This window comes from Psittacula echo, assembly GCF_963264785.1.
Source record: "Psittacula echo genome assembly, chromosome: 16".
Lineage (NCBI taxonomy): Eukaryota > Metazoa > Chordata > Aves > Psittaciformes > Psittacidae > Psittacula > Psittacula echo.
The window spans coordinates 6,049,522-6,069,417 of record NC_137752.1 but is presented as its reverse complement, the minus strand read 5'-3'; the positions used below and the strand labels follow the sequence as shown (position 1 = coordinate 6,069,417).

Below are 19,896 nucleotides of genomic sequence, written 5' to 3'. Positions count from 1 at the left end.
TGCAATTAAATACATGACAGCAAATGGAGCAGTAATGTACCTAATGAACCACATTCATAGACCAAAGGAAGAAGACATTGTTAAGCACTAGGTTTAATACACAGCAGGTATCCAATGGATACAACAGAAAAGTTAATTCATTCAGAATTGTAAGGAAGCAACAGTTGTGCATTATTATTTTTTTGCTTGGTTTCACCATGTACAAACATTTGAACCAGGCCTCTCAACATTAGGCAGGTCAATGGACAGAGTAAAAGCAGACACTTGCTCATTATAACTGAGGTTACTTTCTTGAAGCAAAACAAGGAAATACACATTTGGTTAGCTTAAAAACTTTTTTTTTTTTTAAACAAGAATTACAGAGAGAATCAGTGACAATTCGATGAAATCAAAACATAGTCTGCTAGAGCAGAAGTGTTTCAGGTCAACAGATCTCCCTCATTCCTTTTATTTAAGTGCTGTCTTCTCATTCAGCCCCCATGTTGCTTTCATCCATTCCTGACTACTGTTACCCTCTGTGCTTCTTACAGATGACTGTCGTGGAGACCAGCTATTTCCCTACTTTTAATTCTCTTTTTCTAGCACAAGCTCCCCTCTAACACCTGAGCTGTGGCAGCTCCTCCCTAAACAGCCTCAAGAAAATGTCATTTCTGTGGAGCAATGCCTGAATGCAGTGCCCCTACAGCTCTTCTCCTATGGGTAATTATTGCCTGCAAGTGGTGAGAGGGGACTAAGCTCACAGCTCCAAGACTTTTCTTCCCCCTTATCTTTCACAGAGACCAAAGTGCCTGCAGCAGAAGCCCAACCAAAGGGATAAGCTGGATAGGGTTGTGCTGAACAGATCATTTCATCTAGCAGGTGCAAGGTGATAGCAGCCATCATGCAGATGGGGCAGATGAATTATCTGCAATGTTACTAATTGCCGTGAGAATCGGTGCTAAACTTTCTTGGCTTGGACTAAATAAGAAAGTCTGGTGCTGCTGAGTGCTCAACTTCATACAAGTAGATGCCAATCCTTATAAGCAGTTCCTGTAAAATAGAAGCACTTGTGGAAGGTTACCCACTAATTTGCTTTCTTATCTATTGCAGAGAAAACAGCAGACACCTGACACTCTGCATGTTGAGGACTTTGACTTGGCCAAGTCATTGACTTGGGCTAGTGAACCATGAACGCATCCTCCAGCCAGGATAGAAACTACGTACACAAGGTAGAGGGTTCCTTTGATGGCACAGTCTCTGCAGAGAGCTACTGAATTGTGTTTGTGCTCTGTTTGCCATGCTTCTGAATATTAAAGGAAATGTAGTAGTGAGAACATGAAGAATAGGCTGAACAGGACAACAGCTACAGAGCATGAGAAGCCCCTCTGCCACATCTTTACACTCTATGAACTTCTCTGCAGCTGAATTCTCATTTGAAAGAGATTTTGTTCTGGTTTTCTAGGCAGGGTTGGTTCTTGGCTCTATATTCTGCATGGAGTTGAAGTCTCCAGGTTCATTCCTTTGCTCCAGCAAAGCCGGAAGGCCTGAGAGGCTTCTCTAACAGTCAAACATTCCAGGGTATGCAACTTCCCTTTTTACATTAGACCTTCACAAAAAATCAGCCACTTTGCCCTCCCTTCCTTTGCAGACTATTGGTGTGATAGCTGCAGATAATTACCCTGTTCTGTCCTGAGTAATTAACACCTCTTTGCCTCCAAAAAGTGCTTTTGGATCATGGTACATGCATTATGCCCAGGGTGCAACAGCTCCTGTGCTTTCAGTTAGGAAAATGGAAGTACAAACTAGTTTTAAACTTCCAATTCTAGGAGTTCTTGGATTATGCTCAGGTATTCAGAGGATACCTTTCTCTTTTTTCCTCCTTACTGAAAGGGAAATGTTATTTTTCAGCTCACAAAGTCCTTTGGCTTGAAGACATGGAAGCTTGCAGCCAAAGCTCACCCTACTCTAACAGGGATGATATTTAATTTAAAATGCTATCTCAGGAACTTACTTTGCTGGTGGCCTGACTCAGAATCTTATGTGTAGCTGGCTATTCCAGAGCAGTTACAGCTCCCCTTCCCCCTGGGATCAGTAGCAGATTTCAGATAGCTAAGCTTTTCTGTCAGCCTGACCTGACTCCATTAATCTCCACGGGTTTTGTCAAGTGATTCAAGACTTTAATGGTAGGAGCTTTCACTATATAGGCATTAGAAAGGAGGAAGGCTTAGTGGGTGGCACGGTCACATGAAGCAACTTCAGAAAGTCAGAAGCACTAAAGGGAGAATTAAATGAGCAAAGCCTGACTCCCCTCTTAGATTTGCATCTAGAAGGAAGATTAGCAAATGTTACACAGAAAACAGACCTTGAAATAAGCTTCCCTGTCTCAAAGCCCATAGGGACACAAATTCTTAGGGAACAGGAATGAGAGAGAAGAAAATACATTTCATTCAAACAACTGCAAAAAAAAAACAAAGTATAATTTGTCAAGTTTTGCAAACCATATGAAAACAATTCCAAAGTGACACAAAAATATATATAAGTTTGAAAAATACTTAAAAGAAAAAAGTACAGATCTCACAATACCAAAACAAATGATGTATGGTTAAAAAGACATTGAATAACACCATATTGGCAGAAAAAGTAAACCTGTCCAGGGCAGCTGTGTTGTGTCATTTAAAGTGTCAGTTTGTGTAACTAGGATCTGTCTGTAACGTGCTCAGCAATGACAACATTAACTCTGAGCATTAGAAGAACCTCATAGCAGCGAGTCAAATCTGAGAGCAATGTATACAAGGGAAGAGAGCAGCGACGGTTACTGTGCTGAGGCCTGAAATGTCTGAACACGTGTGGCTGTGGTCTCCTCTTACTGCTGCCAGACATGGACTCTTTCCTGAATATTTCCTAAGGGAAGATTCGTGAGAGAACTGTGGCAAGCAGAGGGCTCTAGTCAAAGAACTGCCCTTTGTTGAGTGTGTTGTTGAGTGCCCAGCTGCAAGACAAGCCTCAGCCTGTGGTTTCTTGAGCCTTTAGAGATCCAGAGCCTCCCAGGTGAAGACCACCTCAGCAGGACTCTCCTCTCACCTACACTGTATCAGTTGGAGTAATGCTGCTGATGCAAGCAGGACTGTGCTGGTAAGTGGTAAGAGTCAGGTAAGGATAGAGCCTTCTGCTTCCCAGAAGAGGGGAAATATGCTGAGGTGCAACAAGAGGTGCTATTTCACGGGAGTGTTTTCCTTAGGGTGCCTGGAGACTCTCCAGTCTCTGGAGGGTTGTTTGGCACCTCCAATTACAGCCTCTGTGCTGGAGTAAGCTTCCTATGAAGGGAGATTACTTGCACTGATGCAGACTGAGGGAGAGCAGTGCAGCTCCAGTATATTACTAGGACTTGCACAAGTGGTTCATACCACTCTGGACTAGGGCCTAATATATCTTATCATGCAGAGCAGAAATACTCTCTCTGGCATTTGTAGCACTTCCCCATAAAACAGAATACAAGTAAAAGGGTGGTGAAGGATCTGAATGAAGATGTGTAGCCCTTTGTGAACAAACCTTGTTGCACAGACTCCCTTAGAGAGAAAAGCTCTGTGTAGCCAAGAATGTCTATATTGTTTTACTGGTCATTCCTGGTCTTGAGGCTAGCTGGGCTGGCAGATCCCACTGCACTGCCAGAGGGGACAAACCAGGCCTCTTGGGAATGTCTTCCAAGTGACCCACATACAGTTAGCAATGCTTCTTCCATTAAAGCAACTTCCATTAATGTGAGTCTTCTGTAAAAACCCTTAAGGGAGTGAATTAACTTGAAAGATCTTCATTTCCTCCCTTTACAGTTAACACTAAAAAGGTCTGTTCTTTTGGTATAATTCTCTGGTATTGTGTCCCCCAACACCTCTAACCAAATAAGTAACTCATTGCTGCCTGCAGCCCCACTGAGCAGCCAATGCCAATTCGGGACTGGTGTTCTTGAAGACATTACAGGACCTCATGCAACACAGCAAAAGGGAATTTTCTAAAAAGTGGGAAATAAAAACGTCACACTAGTGATCACACAAGTAAGTCTTCAAGCTCATGGTCATTTGAGGCTCTGTGTGGTCTAAAATAAAAAGGTTGAAAGATACATAGTGTAGTTGTCTTTGCTTTTTTTTTTTTTGTTTTCTTTTTGTACAGAAATCATACACACAGAACTTCAACCTGAAACTTCATAACAAAAAAAAGTCCACTAATTTAAGGAAAGCATTTTGTTGTGCAAAAAGTCCCTCCCCCACCTCCCCTGTTCACCTTCATCTACTGAGGGTCTCACACACACACACATAAAGTTTCCTTCCAACAGGTGCGTTGGTAAGAAAGAGTCCTCCCTATATACAGTGAATTAGAGAGAAGCTGGATACAGTGCTGGCATGAGGCATTAGAGGACTGCCTCTATCTGGAAGTGTCCATGTTCTCCTCCTTAAAGTTACTGCAGTGCTCTATAACTTTCCTATGGATAAAACAAGGACAGGGAGAGAGGGTTTAGTTTAAAGCTTATTGCACGACAGTTGTGGGACAGCAGTGTAAGAACTGTCCCACAACTCCATCTCTATGTAATGTGTATTATTTGCAGCAGGCAGTCTCTTCTGAGCTACGCATCAACCAACATCTGCGTCAAACCCAGTGTACTCCACAAATGCAGCTCAGAGCTCCCAGTTCCTCCCCTTGGAAGTTCAGTGGCCAGATCCATGCACAATTCTGGATACAGGGAGCCCACATAAGTATGGTAAGTAGAGATGGCTGGAGACTATTGGTGTAGGAGATGCAATTGGCTATGGGGCTCCTCTGACCAACAAGCCACTTCTATAACAAATTTGCCTGGTACAATCTGCGTGTATTTCCCACCTATAAACACCTCTCTAGTCTTCTGTTTTCATCCTCTTTCCCCTGCTCTTCTCCTGTGTTCACCTCTTGCCCCTCACACACATCAATACAGGCCATTCTTTGGTAGCTTTACTTGATGTGGAAGGAAAAAAACTAACTAAAGCTAAAGTGAATGTTTGATGGCAGAACACTGGTTTCCTACCGGGCCATTTCCTTGGTCTCTTGCCGTGCTGAGGCCATTTTAATCATGTCCTTCAGAAGAGGGATCCCACCTTCTTTGATCAGCAGTGGGCAGTACTTGTCAGCTGCAGAGAAAAGAATAAAACAGCTCATTGTGAACCTTCACAGAAGTGGTAAAAGGGTGGCAGGAGGGAAAAGGAAAGCCTGTGGCCCAAGAATGTATAAAACTTTTCTTTATTATGGAGCTAGCCTGCTAGAGGTGCAAAACAACAGACATACAATGACTGAGAACGTAAAAGCATGGCCAGAAGGATCAAAACATTGAAGGAATTTCCTACGCACTAAGTCTCATTGTTTCTTATTTGGCTTTGTGCTGCCTAGATATTCCTGCATCATTCAAAGACTGTTCTCTCTACTGACACCACTGAAGTGGGAAGACCTTTTCTAACAAGCTCAGATCCACACCCTCAGCTCTTCCAGTGCAGTGGATGTGATTTCAAAAAGGGAACTTACGGTAGACAGAGACCAGGTTATACAGTGCCCAGGTAGCCCAGTGCTGGCTGACTGGGGAAATCCCTTGTGGAAGAAGTCGAAGGATTGGTTCAAAAGACCTGCACAGAAATATTGCAGAAGTTGTCAGAAATACCAAGAGCTGCTTCTTTCAGCACTTCTGCTACTTCAAGCAATACAAACTTGGGTGTTCACAGATACCATAGCAGTAAATCCACTGGCATGTCAAAGATTCTGGCATTGAAGATGAGGTCTGTGTCACATGGCAATACTGGCTGGCTTACAGGCCCTACTGCTTTAGCATAAACATGCTGCCTGGATAAATAGCTGCAATGAATGCAAGACCTGATTTCCATCCTCTGTGAGTTATTTCCTCACAACAGCTGAAGCCCAGCAGCACTGATCTGTAGAGAGGCTGCTTGCATGCAATAGTTGCTGTGGTTTTTCTGACCACAATAACATGTTGATACTGTAGAGCAGGCACTGGAGTGCCATTTGTTCTGGATCCCTGCCAGGCACTAAAGGGAATACAGAGTACCTGATACCCTCTTATAGGAATGACTTTGGTGGATTCCACCAGTTGTATTAACCCTTGAAGGGATTTCTGGGAACTGTGTCTCCCAGAGAAGAGTGAAAGCTACAGCAATCCATGTGACTTTCAGAAGCAAACAGACTTAAGTAGGCAGAAATGACAACAGTCTAGCAAGAAAATGCTTAAGCAGTCCCAGACAAACAGATCACGTTTCCTGGGCTATGTAATTTCATCAGAAACACACAGGAGGAACTCTTTTGGGCTCCTACACTTCTCCCACAGGAAGTGCCACGCCAGGTGTCTTAATTTCAGCAGCCTGTGTAACACATTTCAAAGGAAGGTGCAAAATCCTCATTACAGAGTATGTCCCTGAGGATCTTTCTCCTTTATTCTAAACAGAGCCTCCCTGCTGGGTTGTATCTCTTCCCTCCTCTCTGTTGGTGTTTGCTTCCTGTGACAATCCTGGCTCCCAGGGGAACAGGCCAAACTTTGCTATTCCTCACCTGTAATTGATATTTCTCCTGGAGTTGATATCCCAGCTTTGGATTGCTGCCCACATCCTCTTTACAACTTCCTCTCGGTGGGGCTCACATATACCCCAAGCCTCTGGACCATCAAACATGATATGGGAGAGCACACCACAGGCATTATAGGATACCTCAATCCCATCTGCTTTGCTTTCCAGCAGGTTACTGCCAAGGAAGAAGAGATTACTCAGAGGCTGACACACCAAAGGTTGAAAAGTCTCCAGGGGACCCAGGAGAAGAGCTCCAGAGCATTCACTCTACTCCAGCCCAGCAGTTCATTAGCCACGCACTCACCTGAACACACTGATGAACTGGGAGGTCATGAGCTGCGGGCGGAGCTCCTTCACCTCTGCTACATTGCCCAGAAGGCCCAACATATTGCGATGCAGCTCCTGCTTCTCTGGGAACTCCTAGGCAAGCAAAGAACAGGATTATATAAGGTGGAGTTATGGTGGTGCTGAGAACAAGCAACCTGGGAGAAAGATTGTACAGTATGTCTCAAAAGGACTGAGTACCTTTAGGGAGTCAGCAATGGCTCTTAGCAGATGCCCAAATGGATCTCTAGTGTTACAGATACATGTGAAATGAGAGATTCAATGCTGCTCTACTTAAGGGGGACTGCACACAAGATGAGGAAAGAGGAAGATGGGTGTAAGTTTCTCTGTTCTTCTTATGGTTGGGTGGATAGATGTGAGAAGAAGCAAATACGCAAGCTTTTTCTTTTCTGTTTGTGCAATATAGGAAGTACTGCTTATAGACTAGCATAGCCAGGGATCCTGCCCAGACACCTGCATCTCTACTGCTGATGTCAGCATTCCTCTGGAAAGAACCAGATGTACTCACTTTCAAGCACTCTAAGAACAGTTTCATGCCACTGTAGTTAAGGAACATCTCGCAGTTATCAGGGGTCTCATCAGTGATGTTCCAGAGGGCACTCCAGGAGAACTCCATCACCTGATCACACTACAGAGCAGAAGAGAAAGGAACTGAAATAGAGCTTTGCTGATGTGGGTGCCCAGTGCACACCAACTCCTTGTGTTTCCTCTCTGGTACCAGCCCAGATGACTCCAAAGGTAAGAAAACCTTGTTATTCACTTTCAACTTATCAGCAAGTGGGTTTTTAATATTTCTTGCCTCCCTGTCACATTCTTCTGTCCTCACTCTGGGACAGGAAATTCTGCAGCATCAACTGAGATGTCTTGTATTTGTTAGTGAAGCTGAGCTGGTGCTTTGGGCTGATCTCCATGCCCAAGTCAGACTGGAGAGAAAATATTCTATCTATATGTTTTTGGGGAAACACTCACCGTTTTATCAGCCAACTTCTTCTGAATCAACTTCAGCATTGTCTGTAGGCAGAGGAAGAGGAAGAGTGAGAAACAGTTCCAGAACCACAGAGCTAAAATTAACTGCTGTAGTACTGCAGGGCCAGCTACAGCCAATTTGCAGGCATGTGCAATTTTGATCCTTTGTAGAGAACCTACTTGGTATCTCTTTCTTTAAACAAGTGGGACAGGGTTATATTCAATGTTGCGGGTATTCACAGAGCTGAACTGTGTTGTAGTCCCTGAGCTGTTGAGCAGTCAAGTCAGTTTTGATCTGTATTACAAAGTCTGGAATGTGGTATAACTGCACCAAAGCAGTGGCCTCTGCAGCTCTTTGAAAGGGTGCGAGGGAGATGGGTTACCATGAGTTGGGAAGCTGATGCAAACTCAGGGAGATGCAGAAGGAGCTAGTCAGAAGGTATCATTTTCATTCTGGAAATGATATGATGTGATAAAGAGGTCAGGTCTAAGGTTATACTGCTTCCCTGCTCTCATAGATTGCCTGTCTCTGAGCAGATCCCATCCAGTGCTGGTAGGCAAGCAGGGACAGGCCAGGAAAGGTTATCATTGGTAGGACACTAGTTTCCTCCTGTGATACTGCAAGGCTGGATCACTGGCTCATGCATTTGGTGGACTGCTGCAGGGGAACTGTGGTAGCCTGGGTTAAGGATAAGTAAACACCATGGGACCATACCAACCATGACAAACCCCATCTTGCCCACAGCTTCTTTATGATCGTTGTCCACCTGGCAGACCAGAGCATTACAGAGGTGCACAGCGATGCGCTGGATGGACTCATCCTGCCGGCTCTGGTTGAGGATGTTCAGCAGCAGCTCGTTGACCCGGCGGTACTGGAACTCCAGTTCCTCAGGAATGCTGAAGTTGCACAGTGTCAGGCAGCAATTACGCTGTACCTGGGTCAGAAGGAAGCAAATGCTGGGCCAAGTGGTTATGAAAACACGAACCCCATCACCTCATGTTTCCTTGCTGCTTGGAACTGAAGCCATCTTCTTGCTTGACTACAACCTAGCCTGACAGGGCCATGCAATCACCCAATGCCCATCACTTTCAAGCCAGTTCCTTGCTGCCTGTGAGCTCTCTATGCAGCAGTCCTCATTCTCCAGCCCAGTGGCATTATAATGTCAGCCAGCTTCTGATACAGTGTACTGGGATAATGTTTCTTTCTGTTGGCTCAACACCCCCAATGCCTGCACCCTTTTCACCCCACAGTCAGTCCTGGATGTCTATGCTGTATGTCATATACACCCTTTAAATACCTCTATTATCAGATAAGAAGACTTGCTATCATCACGTTTTTCCCCTTGTTCTGGAGAAGATCACATGGCAAGGGGGTTGGAACTAGATGATCTTTAAGGTCACTTCCAACCCAAACCATTCTACAAATCTATGATAAGGAGCACCCTGCCTGTAATGCCCATCATTGAGTGAAGGCAAGCAGCAGATCTGGGCAGTAGCTTCTCTGGTGTCTGCCTTGGTTCACATCCTGGAGGCTTAGAAGACCCAGATGCTAATACCAGAAAATAATCCCAGATCCTAATACAGAAAAGGGGACTACGGGAGCTGAAGGAGACTGGACTGCTCTTACTGTGACTTCCTGGTAGGACTCCATGCCATTCAGCACCACCTGGATGACCTGGCGCCGCAGCTTTACGCTCTGCTCCATGCGATACTCGGAGTTGGTCAAGTAGAACAGTGCTGCGCTGCCTGTCACCTGGATGTTCTTGTCATCCTTGTGGCACTTGAGGGCTGTGATCACCAGCTGCAGAGAAGCAACATGAAGCTTCAGTGCCACTGACTTGCTGCTGAGTCTTGGAGTGACTGTTACAAGCCTGCAAGGAATGTGTGGCCCAGGCATTGCAGGAGCATGCTTGTGAATTGAAGGTACCCAGTTCCACTGCATAACTGGAACTTTCTCCAGAATGGCATGATATGGTGTCTCAGGGTCAAGAAAAGACTGCGGTTGCAAAATTTCCCTTGTTATAATGAGGGCTTACCTGAAGGGCTCGCAGCAGTTGGCTGCAGCGTTCGATACGGGCTATGTCAAAAAGGAGGTTGATGGCCCGGGATGTGATTTCTGGCCGGTGTTCAGTGTAAGCCTCAATTGCATTCAGGACTTGCTCTTCGTTCTTGTCTCCACTCACCTGGGAGGAACAAAAAGCATCATTTATGAAGGAGTAAAACCAACATGAGAAGGGAACTCTGAAAGGTCAAAGGGTACAATTTTCCTCTGCCCTGCTGATAGGATTGGGCCCAGAATGAGAGCAAAGAGGTTGAATCACTTCTCAGCCCAGGTGAAAAAGAAATGGGACCTTTGGGGCAGGAAGATGATATTCACAAGTAAGACTCCTATTGTCTTAGATTCTTATACTGTAGTCACAAACATCCTGGTTTTTCAGGCAGGATGATTCTTCTATGCTCTTTAAGAGACATGTTTTTTAACCCTTGTAAAAACCGTATGGGGTACAGGTCTTGCTTTATTAAGAACCTATGGAAAGATCAGAGCTCAGTTGTCACACATGAGACCTGAAGAGCTCCATTTTTGTGTTCTTTCAACTTCTACCAAGCTCCTACTGCCAGTATTCTTGTGGCCTCATTACCTTGTAGGCTGGTATATGCGTCAGGCGGCAGAGAGATGTTTCAAAAAGGCCCAAGAACTGGAGCGGTCGTTTCAGACCCCGGAAGGGAGCGATGCTGCTCTTTGCTGGCTCAATACTGACAGGAAAAAATAGAGATCACTCATGTTGGTACCATGTTTCTTCAGGTGTCTCCTGCCATAAAAACACCTATCTGCTCTGCAGTCACTCCGACTGTACTACTTCATAACCAGAGTGATAATAGCTACACAAGCCAGCTGCTTCTAAACGTAACGCTAGACATTCATTCCAGATGACTGAGTGAAGGGCTAAATGTGTTGAACAGAAACAGCAGTAAGAATTCATGCAGACAGAATGCAGCATTCCCAGGTAGAAATTGTCCTGGAAATCCATTAGCTGGGGTGAACATTTCCTCTTAGAAAAGGGCTGTGGATTTTGCTAACCCAAGGTATTTACAAACTGGATTGCATGTTATACAATCACAGACTGGTTTGGGTTGGAAGAGACCGTGTTCCTTACTGACCAAGAGCCAGTATTTCTTCACCAGCTCTGGTGGAGAGGAGCCAGTACTGTCCCACTCCTTTGCTTTTGTTCTGTAAGTGCTTGGGAAATAGGCAGGCAGAGTTCTTGGCTGATCTGGAAGACCAGACCTCTGGGTATGCCTCTACTGAGGTGCACCAGGATCCTCAAAGGTTGATCTGCTCAGTATCCAGGTCAAATCTGAAAATATACCTTTAGATTCTGAGTTCAAAAACACTCGGCCCTCCTATGAACACTGACGTAATGACTCAGTGTAGAAATGTTTTGTCTCAGAAAAGTCGGAATTTCAAGTGAGGGTAAGAATGTTTTGGGTGGAAAATGTGTATAAAGGGCTTTGGGTTACTTTCAGGAAAAGTATAAACTACTGCAAGAGACCCCTGGAAGATTTGTGTGGCAAAGAACTGAAACACTTCTTCAGATATGCATGGCAGGAAGATAGAATGAATTCTTTATTACTTTTTAAAGTCCTTACATGTGTCACATACAGGAATCACAGCTGCTTCCCATACCAGCCTTTACTGTTATGGGTTATCTAGCAAGAGTTATATCCTGCTTTTTAGTATTAACTAGACCTCCAAAATCTGGAAACCTAGAGGGAACTGTTCTTAATTCAATTTGTCTTTGACTGATCTATCTACTCAAGCAGACCTCAGTAATTGCTGTTTCTTTACCTTGTCTGGCCCATCTTCTCCTCCATGCTTGGGATAGTGCAGTTCTCCAGCATGGTGTGCCCTGAGATATCGAGCGAGGTGAGGTTTACCAAGTTTTCCACAAACAGGTTTAGAACCCGCCGGGTCAGCTTGAATTTGTAGTAACTGGACAGATGGTCTCGGGAGATATCCAAGTGCCTGCAAATGACAGAGAGCATCTCAGAGCCCGGAAAGCATTGGCTACGGCTTCTGCCTCTCTGCCAGAGGAAGATGACAAGCCAAGTGTAAGTATTGTATTTTTTTATTTATCTTTTATTGCTATAATTTCCTTCACAAGATACAGGAATGTGGCTGTGTGGGATCTGGCAACAGGATCTGGCCCTGTGTCTAACTGAAGCACACAGATATCTGGTAGAGGTCTACTCAGAATGGAGCACAGTGAATTATCTGGCCACACATCACAAAGGAAATTGCTCCAGGCTCAGGAGCTGCCTTTCCCAAACTCCATCACAGCAGCCACCTGAGCATTTCTGCCTGGTGACTATAATGCACCAGAGGATCTTTGCATCCCCAAACACGTTGCCTCATCCCACAAATTGTTACACAGTTTTTGTCTGCTTCCCCAGTCTTGTATTTTTATCACCCCAGGCTATTACACTGTGTTATTTTATTCAGCTATTTAAATGCTTAAGCTTTGGGAAAACCCTGATGCTATGTGGAGTGGTGGAACAGACTGACCAGCCATAATATGCAGGGGGGGTCACTTACAGGACAGGGGCTGCTCTTGCCTGCCAATCACTACGTAAGCCCCTTGAGAGAGACTGTTTTATAAGACAGGAGCCAACATCCCACTCACAAAACTTTTCTACTTGTTATAAAGCAAGTTTCATTGCAGGTCACTGGAGTTAAAGTTCTTGGATTTATAAAATGTTATCCAGGATGCTCCCTGAGATTCCAGGTCATGTGTTAACGTGGTACCCCCTGGTGTCTGCACTCAGTAGAGACGATACTAAAGCCATTGGAGAACATCCTTCATATGAATACTATGACCCTTCTCTTTGGCTTGGAAAGTCCTGGCTCCCTTTCTTAACACCACTGTGCAACTGAACAGCAATTGTGTCGGCTCTGTTTCAGGAAGTCCTTTCACTGCCAACACTGTCGGGTCAGGAGTGCCTATTTATTTACACTGCTTGTTCTCTGGTTGCACCATCCAGGCAGTGTGCTTCCACATGACACAGCGAGCAGACAGTCTGAGCTCAGAGCTTTTCCTAGGTTTACCTCAGAGTTAGGCTTAAATTTTGGACATTCCTGTTTGACAAGTGCTTTGGAGGACTGAGTTTCCCAGTGTGATTATCACTATAGTAGTTTATCTACACATCAGTAGTCAGGTTTTTTTTGCCATCTCTCAGGTATTCAGCTGTTGGGTTTTATTTGACTGGGAGGTGGTTGGTTTAGTTTATTCTTTCTTCGCTGTGTAAGGGTTTTTTTGAGGGGTGTGTGTTGGGTTTTGGTTTTCTAAGAGGCAATTTCTGCTAAGTGACAACCTTTTGCAAACAAAATGCAGGCTGGCTTTAGACATGTCAGATATATGTAGTGAGCCACTGAGCAAGCCTGTTCACGTGAGGGTTTATAACTTGAAACCAGCAGTGGGTGGCTCTCTAAATTGTTAGCACCTAAATGAGCTTTCCCTATCAGGGGGAAAAGGATAAACAAGGAAGAATGGATGTGCTGACCTGAGCTTGCGAAGCTGTGCGATCACCTGGATGTGCTCCTCTGAAAGGTCCATGTTGTAAAGCACTAAGGAAACCAGACTGTCCTTCCACTGGGTCAGAAATCCCACATCATTCAGCTGGATCCCAGAGAGATCAAGAGCTGCAAGGGAGGCCAAAGGCCGAAGCAACGTCTCCACGTTTACCCCCTCGATCAAGCGGCCCAGGTTCAGGAAGCGCAAGCGGCTGAAGCCTTCAAAAGTAAAGTCCTTCACCAAGACCTGGCGAGTTGGGTTCACCAAACAGTCATCTTCACAGCCTCCAGGGTTCTCCTCCTCATAGAAGATATTACAGCAGCCAAAGAGGCTAAGGGAGATAAGTGTGTGGCTGAAGCTCACTAAGGTTTGTAGGCTCTTGGCTGTCAGCTTCTCACAGTTAGTCAGGTAAAGCTCAACGAGATCCTGGAAGATGGGAAATCAAAATTAGATCTATTTCACAGGTAGAAATAGTTTGCTACACCACCTCCCACTGGGAGAGCCTGAGACCATGTATCGTCAAACTTGACCGGTATTCCTACCCCATCCCATACAGTGGCTCTGGGAGATGAGAAGTGAGAAGCTGAGAGTTTCCCAAGTAAGATTTGGACAGTGAAGGATGGAGTCTTGGGAATTTCTGGGTGCCTGATATTCTAGCTGGTGCCCTTGCTGCAACGCTGCCATGCAAAGTGACAGCTGGAGACTGTCAGTGCAATACCTGCTTCCTGATGGCCTCCAGGTCCTGGTCCTGCACAATCTGTTCCCGCAAGTGGATCCGAGCTAGCCTGGTGCTCCGGGGATCTGAGAACAGGGTGAAGAAGCTCTCATGGGGTTCAAAGATGCTGTCTGTCTTCACCAGCTCCACATACCTGTATTTGGGCGATGGTGTTAGCACAGCATGACACAAAGGCTCAGCCTCAGCTCTAGCACCTTCCCTGGTTACAAGAAAATATGAGCAAGTGCATAAGCACATGCAGAGTCCCCTCCTGATCATCAGCCTTTGGGGCAATGGGAGCTGGCCTGTTACTTCTTCTTGCACAGAACTAATGATCCTTAGGAAAATCTCAAACATGCTCAAATGTGTGAGTGATCAGATTGGATTCTGGCAAGCCCAGACTCCAGGGTTTTTCCCCCATAGCTGTTTAATGTTTGTAATTTGGTATTTTTTCATTATTCAGAACATTAGCTGGCCAAAGTTCTCTGCCAGATTTTGAGGACAGGAGTTCAGCCAGGAGAGACTGTGACAGCCAAATTGTATGAATCCCTGGAAATAGGTTGCTTTGTAAAGCTGTGGGAGCAGCAGCCTTAAAATTTAACATCTGTTAGCACTTTGCACTCTTATTTCATTGATTTGAGAGAGCTGTAATGCTTCTGTGGTGGGAAATGGAAAGGCTCCTTTGTTACTTACTGATGTTCTTGGAAGGAGCAGGAACTGTTTCACTCTGGGTTTATTTATGTGGAAATGGTGACTACCACAGAAACTAGAACGATATACAGCAGTACAATAACCCTTGGGGACACTTCTTCCTCAAATCAATGCAGCTCCTTATTTCCAATAGGAGCACCAATTGGAAACCACCCCAGTCCTATGAATTCTTCCCCATTTTGTAACCCTTTCCTATCACTCTGTTCAGAGAACTACATTTCCCTTCCCTTTGGGCTCCTTCCCCAACCAGCTTCTCCAGAGGCCTGAAACGTACTCATTGACAAGCTTGTCACAAATCTCGCTTGGCAAGAAAATGTCAGGATGGAGCCGGAGCGTTTCGTTGTCCAGCAGGTAGCAGAGAGTCCCCTCCAAGTTGCGAAGGCAGTAATCAGTGCACAGGGCCATCAGTGACTCGGGGCTATCGGATGCCATCTTGAGGGAAGTTATGGGAAGGGGAAGAGCAGAAGGAAGCTTTTGAGTCAAGAGATCCTTTCCTCAAATGAAGTTCCAGGATGAATTTACAGGGACATCAGGACAACTGTGAACAGAGGGGAGAAAAAGATGCATTTAGAAAGGCACATCAGCAGGTGTCCTGCAAAGCTGTTGTACCAGCAAGATGTTGATCGTATTCACAGCCCATCGCTTGCTGACCTCAAAAGAACCTGCTGCATTTTGGCATCTGTGGCAGTATGCCCTTAATTCCTTGGTATCCCCACCCCAGGGGACACTGCGGGAATGAGTTAACACAAACCATGTTTGGAAATGAGGCTACACAGCAAGAAATGTTTTCTTATTGCAGGGGTTATCTGGCTGACAAGGCCCTCTGAAAGGGAAGTGGAAGAAACCACATTGCTTGGTTTCCTTCTGAGTGAGCTGGATAAACCAGAAGAAAATCTACTGTTGGGATGATGCCAACAGAAGTATGGCCCTGTATCTTGTGCCTGCAATTGTTTGCCACCATTCCAAGGCAAATTTCATGTTCAAGCTGAATGTTTCTCTCAAGCGAGGAGCTTCATGCAAGTCCTTGAACTAGACTGTGAAGTGGATTAGAAGCCAAAGGAAAACATACAGACTGGTTTGCTTCTCTTTGTAACGTAAGGCCAGGTTTATGCACATGTTGGACATCTACACATCCAGCAAACTGGGACACGCTCACTCAAACCGTTCCAAATCTGTCATAAAAAAGTATGAGCGACTAACCTGGAAAAGCCACTTTTGCCCTTCATTTTTAGTACAGGATGAAGAAGGATGGGTAAGGAAACAACTGGGGGAAGCTATTCCTGTCTCGCTTCTTATTGGAAATAAGAAGGCTCACTCACTGGCACTGAAGAAGGGCTTGCTGGAGCCTTGGAGGTCTTTAGCAGAAACGACTGAAGACCAAAGAGTTAAACCACATTAGAAACAACCCTAATGGGACTTCTATATATTTCCATGGACATGCAAAAACTGTGTTGAAATGTTTATTTTTAATGTAAAACCTGTGTCTTATCAGTTGTATGTCCCTGCACTTGTTTGTTCTCTCCTTCATTCCTGCAGTATCAGTACAAGATGGAAGAGTTTAATTCCCTTTTCTCACCTTAGTCCATAGCCCCAGAGGCACCTGGGGTGGATCAGGCACCTTCCCTCCTCACTTTCAGATGCTCTGTTCAGCTCTGCCTGGTGATGACACCCAAAAAAAGGATCAGTCAAGGCTGTGGATGAGGTAATCTTTGGAATTCAGGCACCAAATGGTTGATGAGAACACAGCTCTGACTGAGCCTGCCTGGCAGCCCAGGCTCCCAGCCTTCTGATCCCTTCCTGCAGAATGGATTTCCAAGCAAACATGGAGGCCGCACAAGTTGGAAATCAAAGCTCTTTTCTTCCTTCCTACTCAGTTCCATTAATTCTTTTTCTGAAGGCGTGCTTCAATGTCAGGGACAAAAATCTGGCCAAGGAATTAACCCAGCATAGAGAGAAGCCTGGTGCTGAACTTGAATTGTCTTTTGGCTTTACCTGAATTTGATCAATAGTTTCTTCTTCCTGTAAGCATTTTTGGGAACTCTATTTTCAGGCAACTGGCAGGTTCATGTTCCAATCCCAAACTCCTTCTGAGCCACTTGTTCTGACCTACAGCTTTCAACAGCCTTTCCAGTGCAGATCTTGTGTTCTCTTCTTGTTTGGGCTTAAGATGGGAAAAGCAAAAGCAGATGCTGAGCTAAACAACCCGAAACCAGCAACCACAAAAACTGTATTTAACATCTTGATCATAGATAGTTCAAAGGGTGTATCCTGCTCTGCTGGGTCACGGTCCTGAGCTGGGGTCACAATAACATAAAACTGTGACTTCTCGAGGGTGCCTTAATAGCTTGGAGACCTTTTGAGACTCATGTGGTACAAACAAAACAAAGGAGGAAAGCATTTGTTCTTCAACTTTGAAAAAGAAGGAAATCCCTAATCCAGCACCTTCTCCTTTGTAGTTAAGTCAGGGAGAAATCAAGGATGAAATAGGCCACTGGGTGCAGAGCATTATCTCATGGGCTGTGAGGTCCTGGCTATGGGAATGTAGGTGGGAGGAACTTGTTTTGTGTTCTGTGCTGTGTCTGTGTTGGAGATGAATCTGCTTCATCTCCAGAACGAGTCCCTCACAGATTTTGCCTGGAGCTTGCTTGAGAGAATCTTTCCAGAAAGGCAAGATCAACAGGAAGATCTGAACCAGTCGGGAAACGTGTTCTGCTATCCCTACCAGTTTCCCTTGTGCCATCAGACAGGAGGTCCCTGCAGCCCCTGTTCTTCCACTGTTTACTACCGATGGCCAGAGAACTCGAAAACAGATTCCCATTGACAATCTATTATCACGTGCAGCTGGAAACAGCCAGCGCTTGGGACTTGTCCAAGCAGCTCTGAGCACTAAAGGGCAAGGATAGCCTTCCTGTGGCTCTGACAATCCTCTATTCCCTCTCTGCTGAGACCAGCACAATGTAGCTGGTTGATCCCAGCCCTGGAGAAATCAGCTGCCCTTTAACTTCTGAGCTCCATGTGACCCACCAACAAAATCCCATGTAGAAGGTGGATATAAAGAAAAGTGGTTAAGGCATCCTAGTAAAATAACATCATAGAAATGCATTCATCCTCGTGATTTATTATGGACATCTGAGCACTACCCAGAGCTCCTGCTGTGACCTTTTGTATGGGGCACAGTACAAGCCAGCCTCTTCCTCCTCAGTTAGACTCAAGACATGACACATGGGCAGTGGGAGATGGAAGTAAGTGTCCATAGCTGCCCTGATCAATAGTGTCTCTAGTTATAAGCCTAGCTTGTTGATAAAATGAAATGAACTAGAGCTGCTGACAAATTAACATTTACTTAATCGTTATTCTCGGGCAGCTTTTCCCCAGGCAACAGATCAGCATGCTGTCACCAGCACTTTCAATGACGGGCAATGAGCTGCCTACTGCACGTGTGGTTTTGAAGGGTCAAAGACAGAACTGTGAAAGATGCTGGAAATTCAAATACAAGAATCAAAAAGTGACCAGAACTACAGGTGCCAGGAATTTTTCCAATTTATTTTTCCAATAGATTTGCCTCCATGTTAATGCATGAAGGAATTGAGCTCACTGGAGATGCAGGAGATATAAAAGCATACAGACACAACTAGCCCTCGCTGCGGAGCATCAGCACCTTCCCATTATTTACAGACCCAAAGGCAGCTGCAGCACACGCAGCTTCACTCTCTTCCACCACCAACCTTCCAGGCCCAGCCAGCAAATCTGGCAAATACTGCTTATGTGTAGGCTCCATCCTCATTGTTATGGCACTTCAGGCGGTGCTGGCACGTGAGCCTTGGGACTGCTCCTGGCACTCCTGGGGCTGCCCATGCCAATATCCTCTACCTTGGACTCCAGACTTATCTTCTCTCCCAGTCTCTCTCCAGGCAGCTGCCCAAAGCCAAGCCTGACTCACCATGGCTGCACGCCAACAACATAACGTTTGTGCTGCTGCTACAAAAATGATTGCAAAGCGACTTTTCCAGCATCAGGGATTTGTCCAAGGAGAGGGCAAACACTATGCACTGACAGGAAGTGATTGCAATGACTTTAGAACAACAAATATAATGTAAATGCAGAACTTGGCACAGGTTACACCTTGAAGGAAAACTGCACTGTCATTTTAGCTGGCATCTTGCAGCTGTAAATCACTGAGATTTCATTAATTGATGGCTCATCACGGTTTGTGTGGGGAAATACCATCCCTTTCTTACAGCAGCGAAACTGAAGCAGGAGTAGGCTGAACTATTCCATGGCCCAGCAAAGCCTGCGATTCCCAAACCTGTCAGCCTGCCAAGACTGACACTGTAAATGACACGACTCGTGCTAGCTGAGAAATATGTTGATCTTTGTACCTGCCTGCAGTAAAGATGCTCCTTCAGCTCACTGAATCATAGCACGGGTTCTCTTTCCAAAAGGTCACCTGCCCAGGAGGACACCCCGAGAGCCCCTGGGGTTCCCACTCCCTGGGTGCAATGGGCTCTGACAGCCCTGCGAGCCCCTTCACTAGCCCGCGGGCAGGTCACCAGCCCAAACCTCCCTCGCTTCCCGATTCGGGGCACCAGCCCCACTCTGTGGGGCGACTTTCCCTTCCCGAGCACTCGGAGGTCACCTCTCCCAGCACCGCCGGGGCTCGTCCCGGACGTGCTGCCACGGCCCAGGCCCCGGCTGCCCCCACAGTCCCGGGGAGAGGTCGGGAGCCTCTCCAGGAGGGCACCCGTCGGCGCTGCCGGGGGCGGCGGTTCCGCGTGGGGCGGCGCTGCCGCGCCGTGCAGGCCCGGTGTCCCCGGACAGGGCGAGCCCCGCGGGTCGGGCTGGGGAGGGGGACGCTGGCACTCACCTGGCGCCAGGCCCCGGCCCGGCGTGGCCGATGGGAGGCGGCGGGAGCCGCGGCTCGTCCCGGCGCCGCTCCCCGGGGCGGGCACGGGGGTGTCCGCGTTCTCCTGGGGCCCACTCCCCCCTCCGCGGCCTCCGCTGTCAACAAACCCCGGCGTCACTT

The 19,896-nt window shown here is 46.2% G+C and overlaps 1 protein-coding gene across 3 annotated transcripts; it reads right to left on the bottom strand.

Annotated features, from left to right (window-relative positions):
* Positions 1–74: 74 nt before the first annotated feature.
* On the bottom strand, positions 75–19,878 carry ZER1 (zyg-11 related cell cycle regulator). Of its 3 annotated transcripts, none has more exons than XM_080630394.1 (17): positions 16,866–16,984; positions 16,450–16,529; positions 15,148–15,411; positions 14,166–14,316; positions 13,437–13,873; positions 11,725–11,901; positions 10,517–10,631; positions 9,914–10,060; positions 9,505–9,678; positions 8,597–8,812; positions 7,881–7,922; positions 7,420–7,539; positions 6,871–6,986; positions 6,553–6,741; positions 5,521–5,618; positions 5,030–5,132; positions 75–2,434 (listed from the first exon to the last, which is right to left on the bottom strand). In XM_080630394.1, exons 3-17 carry the CDS (start codon positions 15,303–15,305, stop codon positions 2,176–2,178), a joined length of 2,502 nt encoding a protein of 833 aa, XP_080486520.1. In that variant the 5' UTR covers positions 15,306–15,411; positions 16,450–16,529; positions 16,866–16,984; the 3' UTR covers positions 75–2,175. The 3 variants fall into 3 exon arrangements, with proteins under 3 accessions (XP_080486520.1, XP_080486519.1, XP_080486521.1); XM_080630395.1 differs by lacking the exons at positions 16,450–16,529; positions 16,866–16,984 and adding exons at positions 4,255–4,453; positions 19,738–19,878 and having other exon boundaries at positions 2,417–2,434; XM_080630393.1 differs by lacking the exons at positions 16,450–16,529; positions 16,866–16,984 and adding an exon at positions 19,738–19,878 and having other exon boundaries at positions 76–2,434.
* Positions 19,879–19,896: the final 18 nt, after the last annotated feature.

Bases quoted from the DNA above. Each gene is read 5' to 3' on its own strand.
- ZER1 (XM_080630393.1), bottom strand. From the start codon at position 15,305: ATGGCATCCGATAGCCCCGAGTCACTGATGGCCCTGTGCACTGATTAC. The intron at 13,874-14,165 runs GTATTGCACTGA...CCCATCTTCCAG, and splicing joins TGGAGGCCATCAGGAAGCAG to GATCTCGTTGAGCTTTACCT. The intron at 10,632-11,724 runs GTAAAGAAACAG...TTTTCCTGTCAG, and splicing joins GAGAAGATGGGCCAGACAAG to TATTGAGCCAGCAAAGAGCA.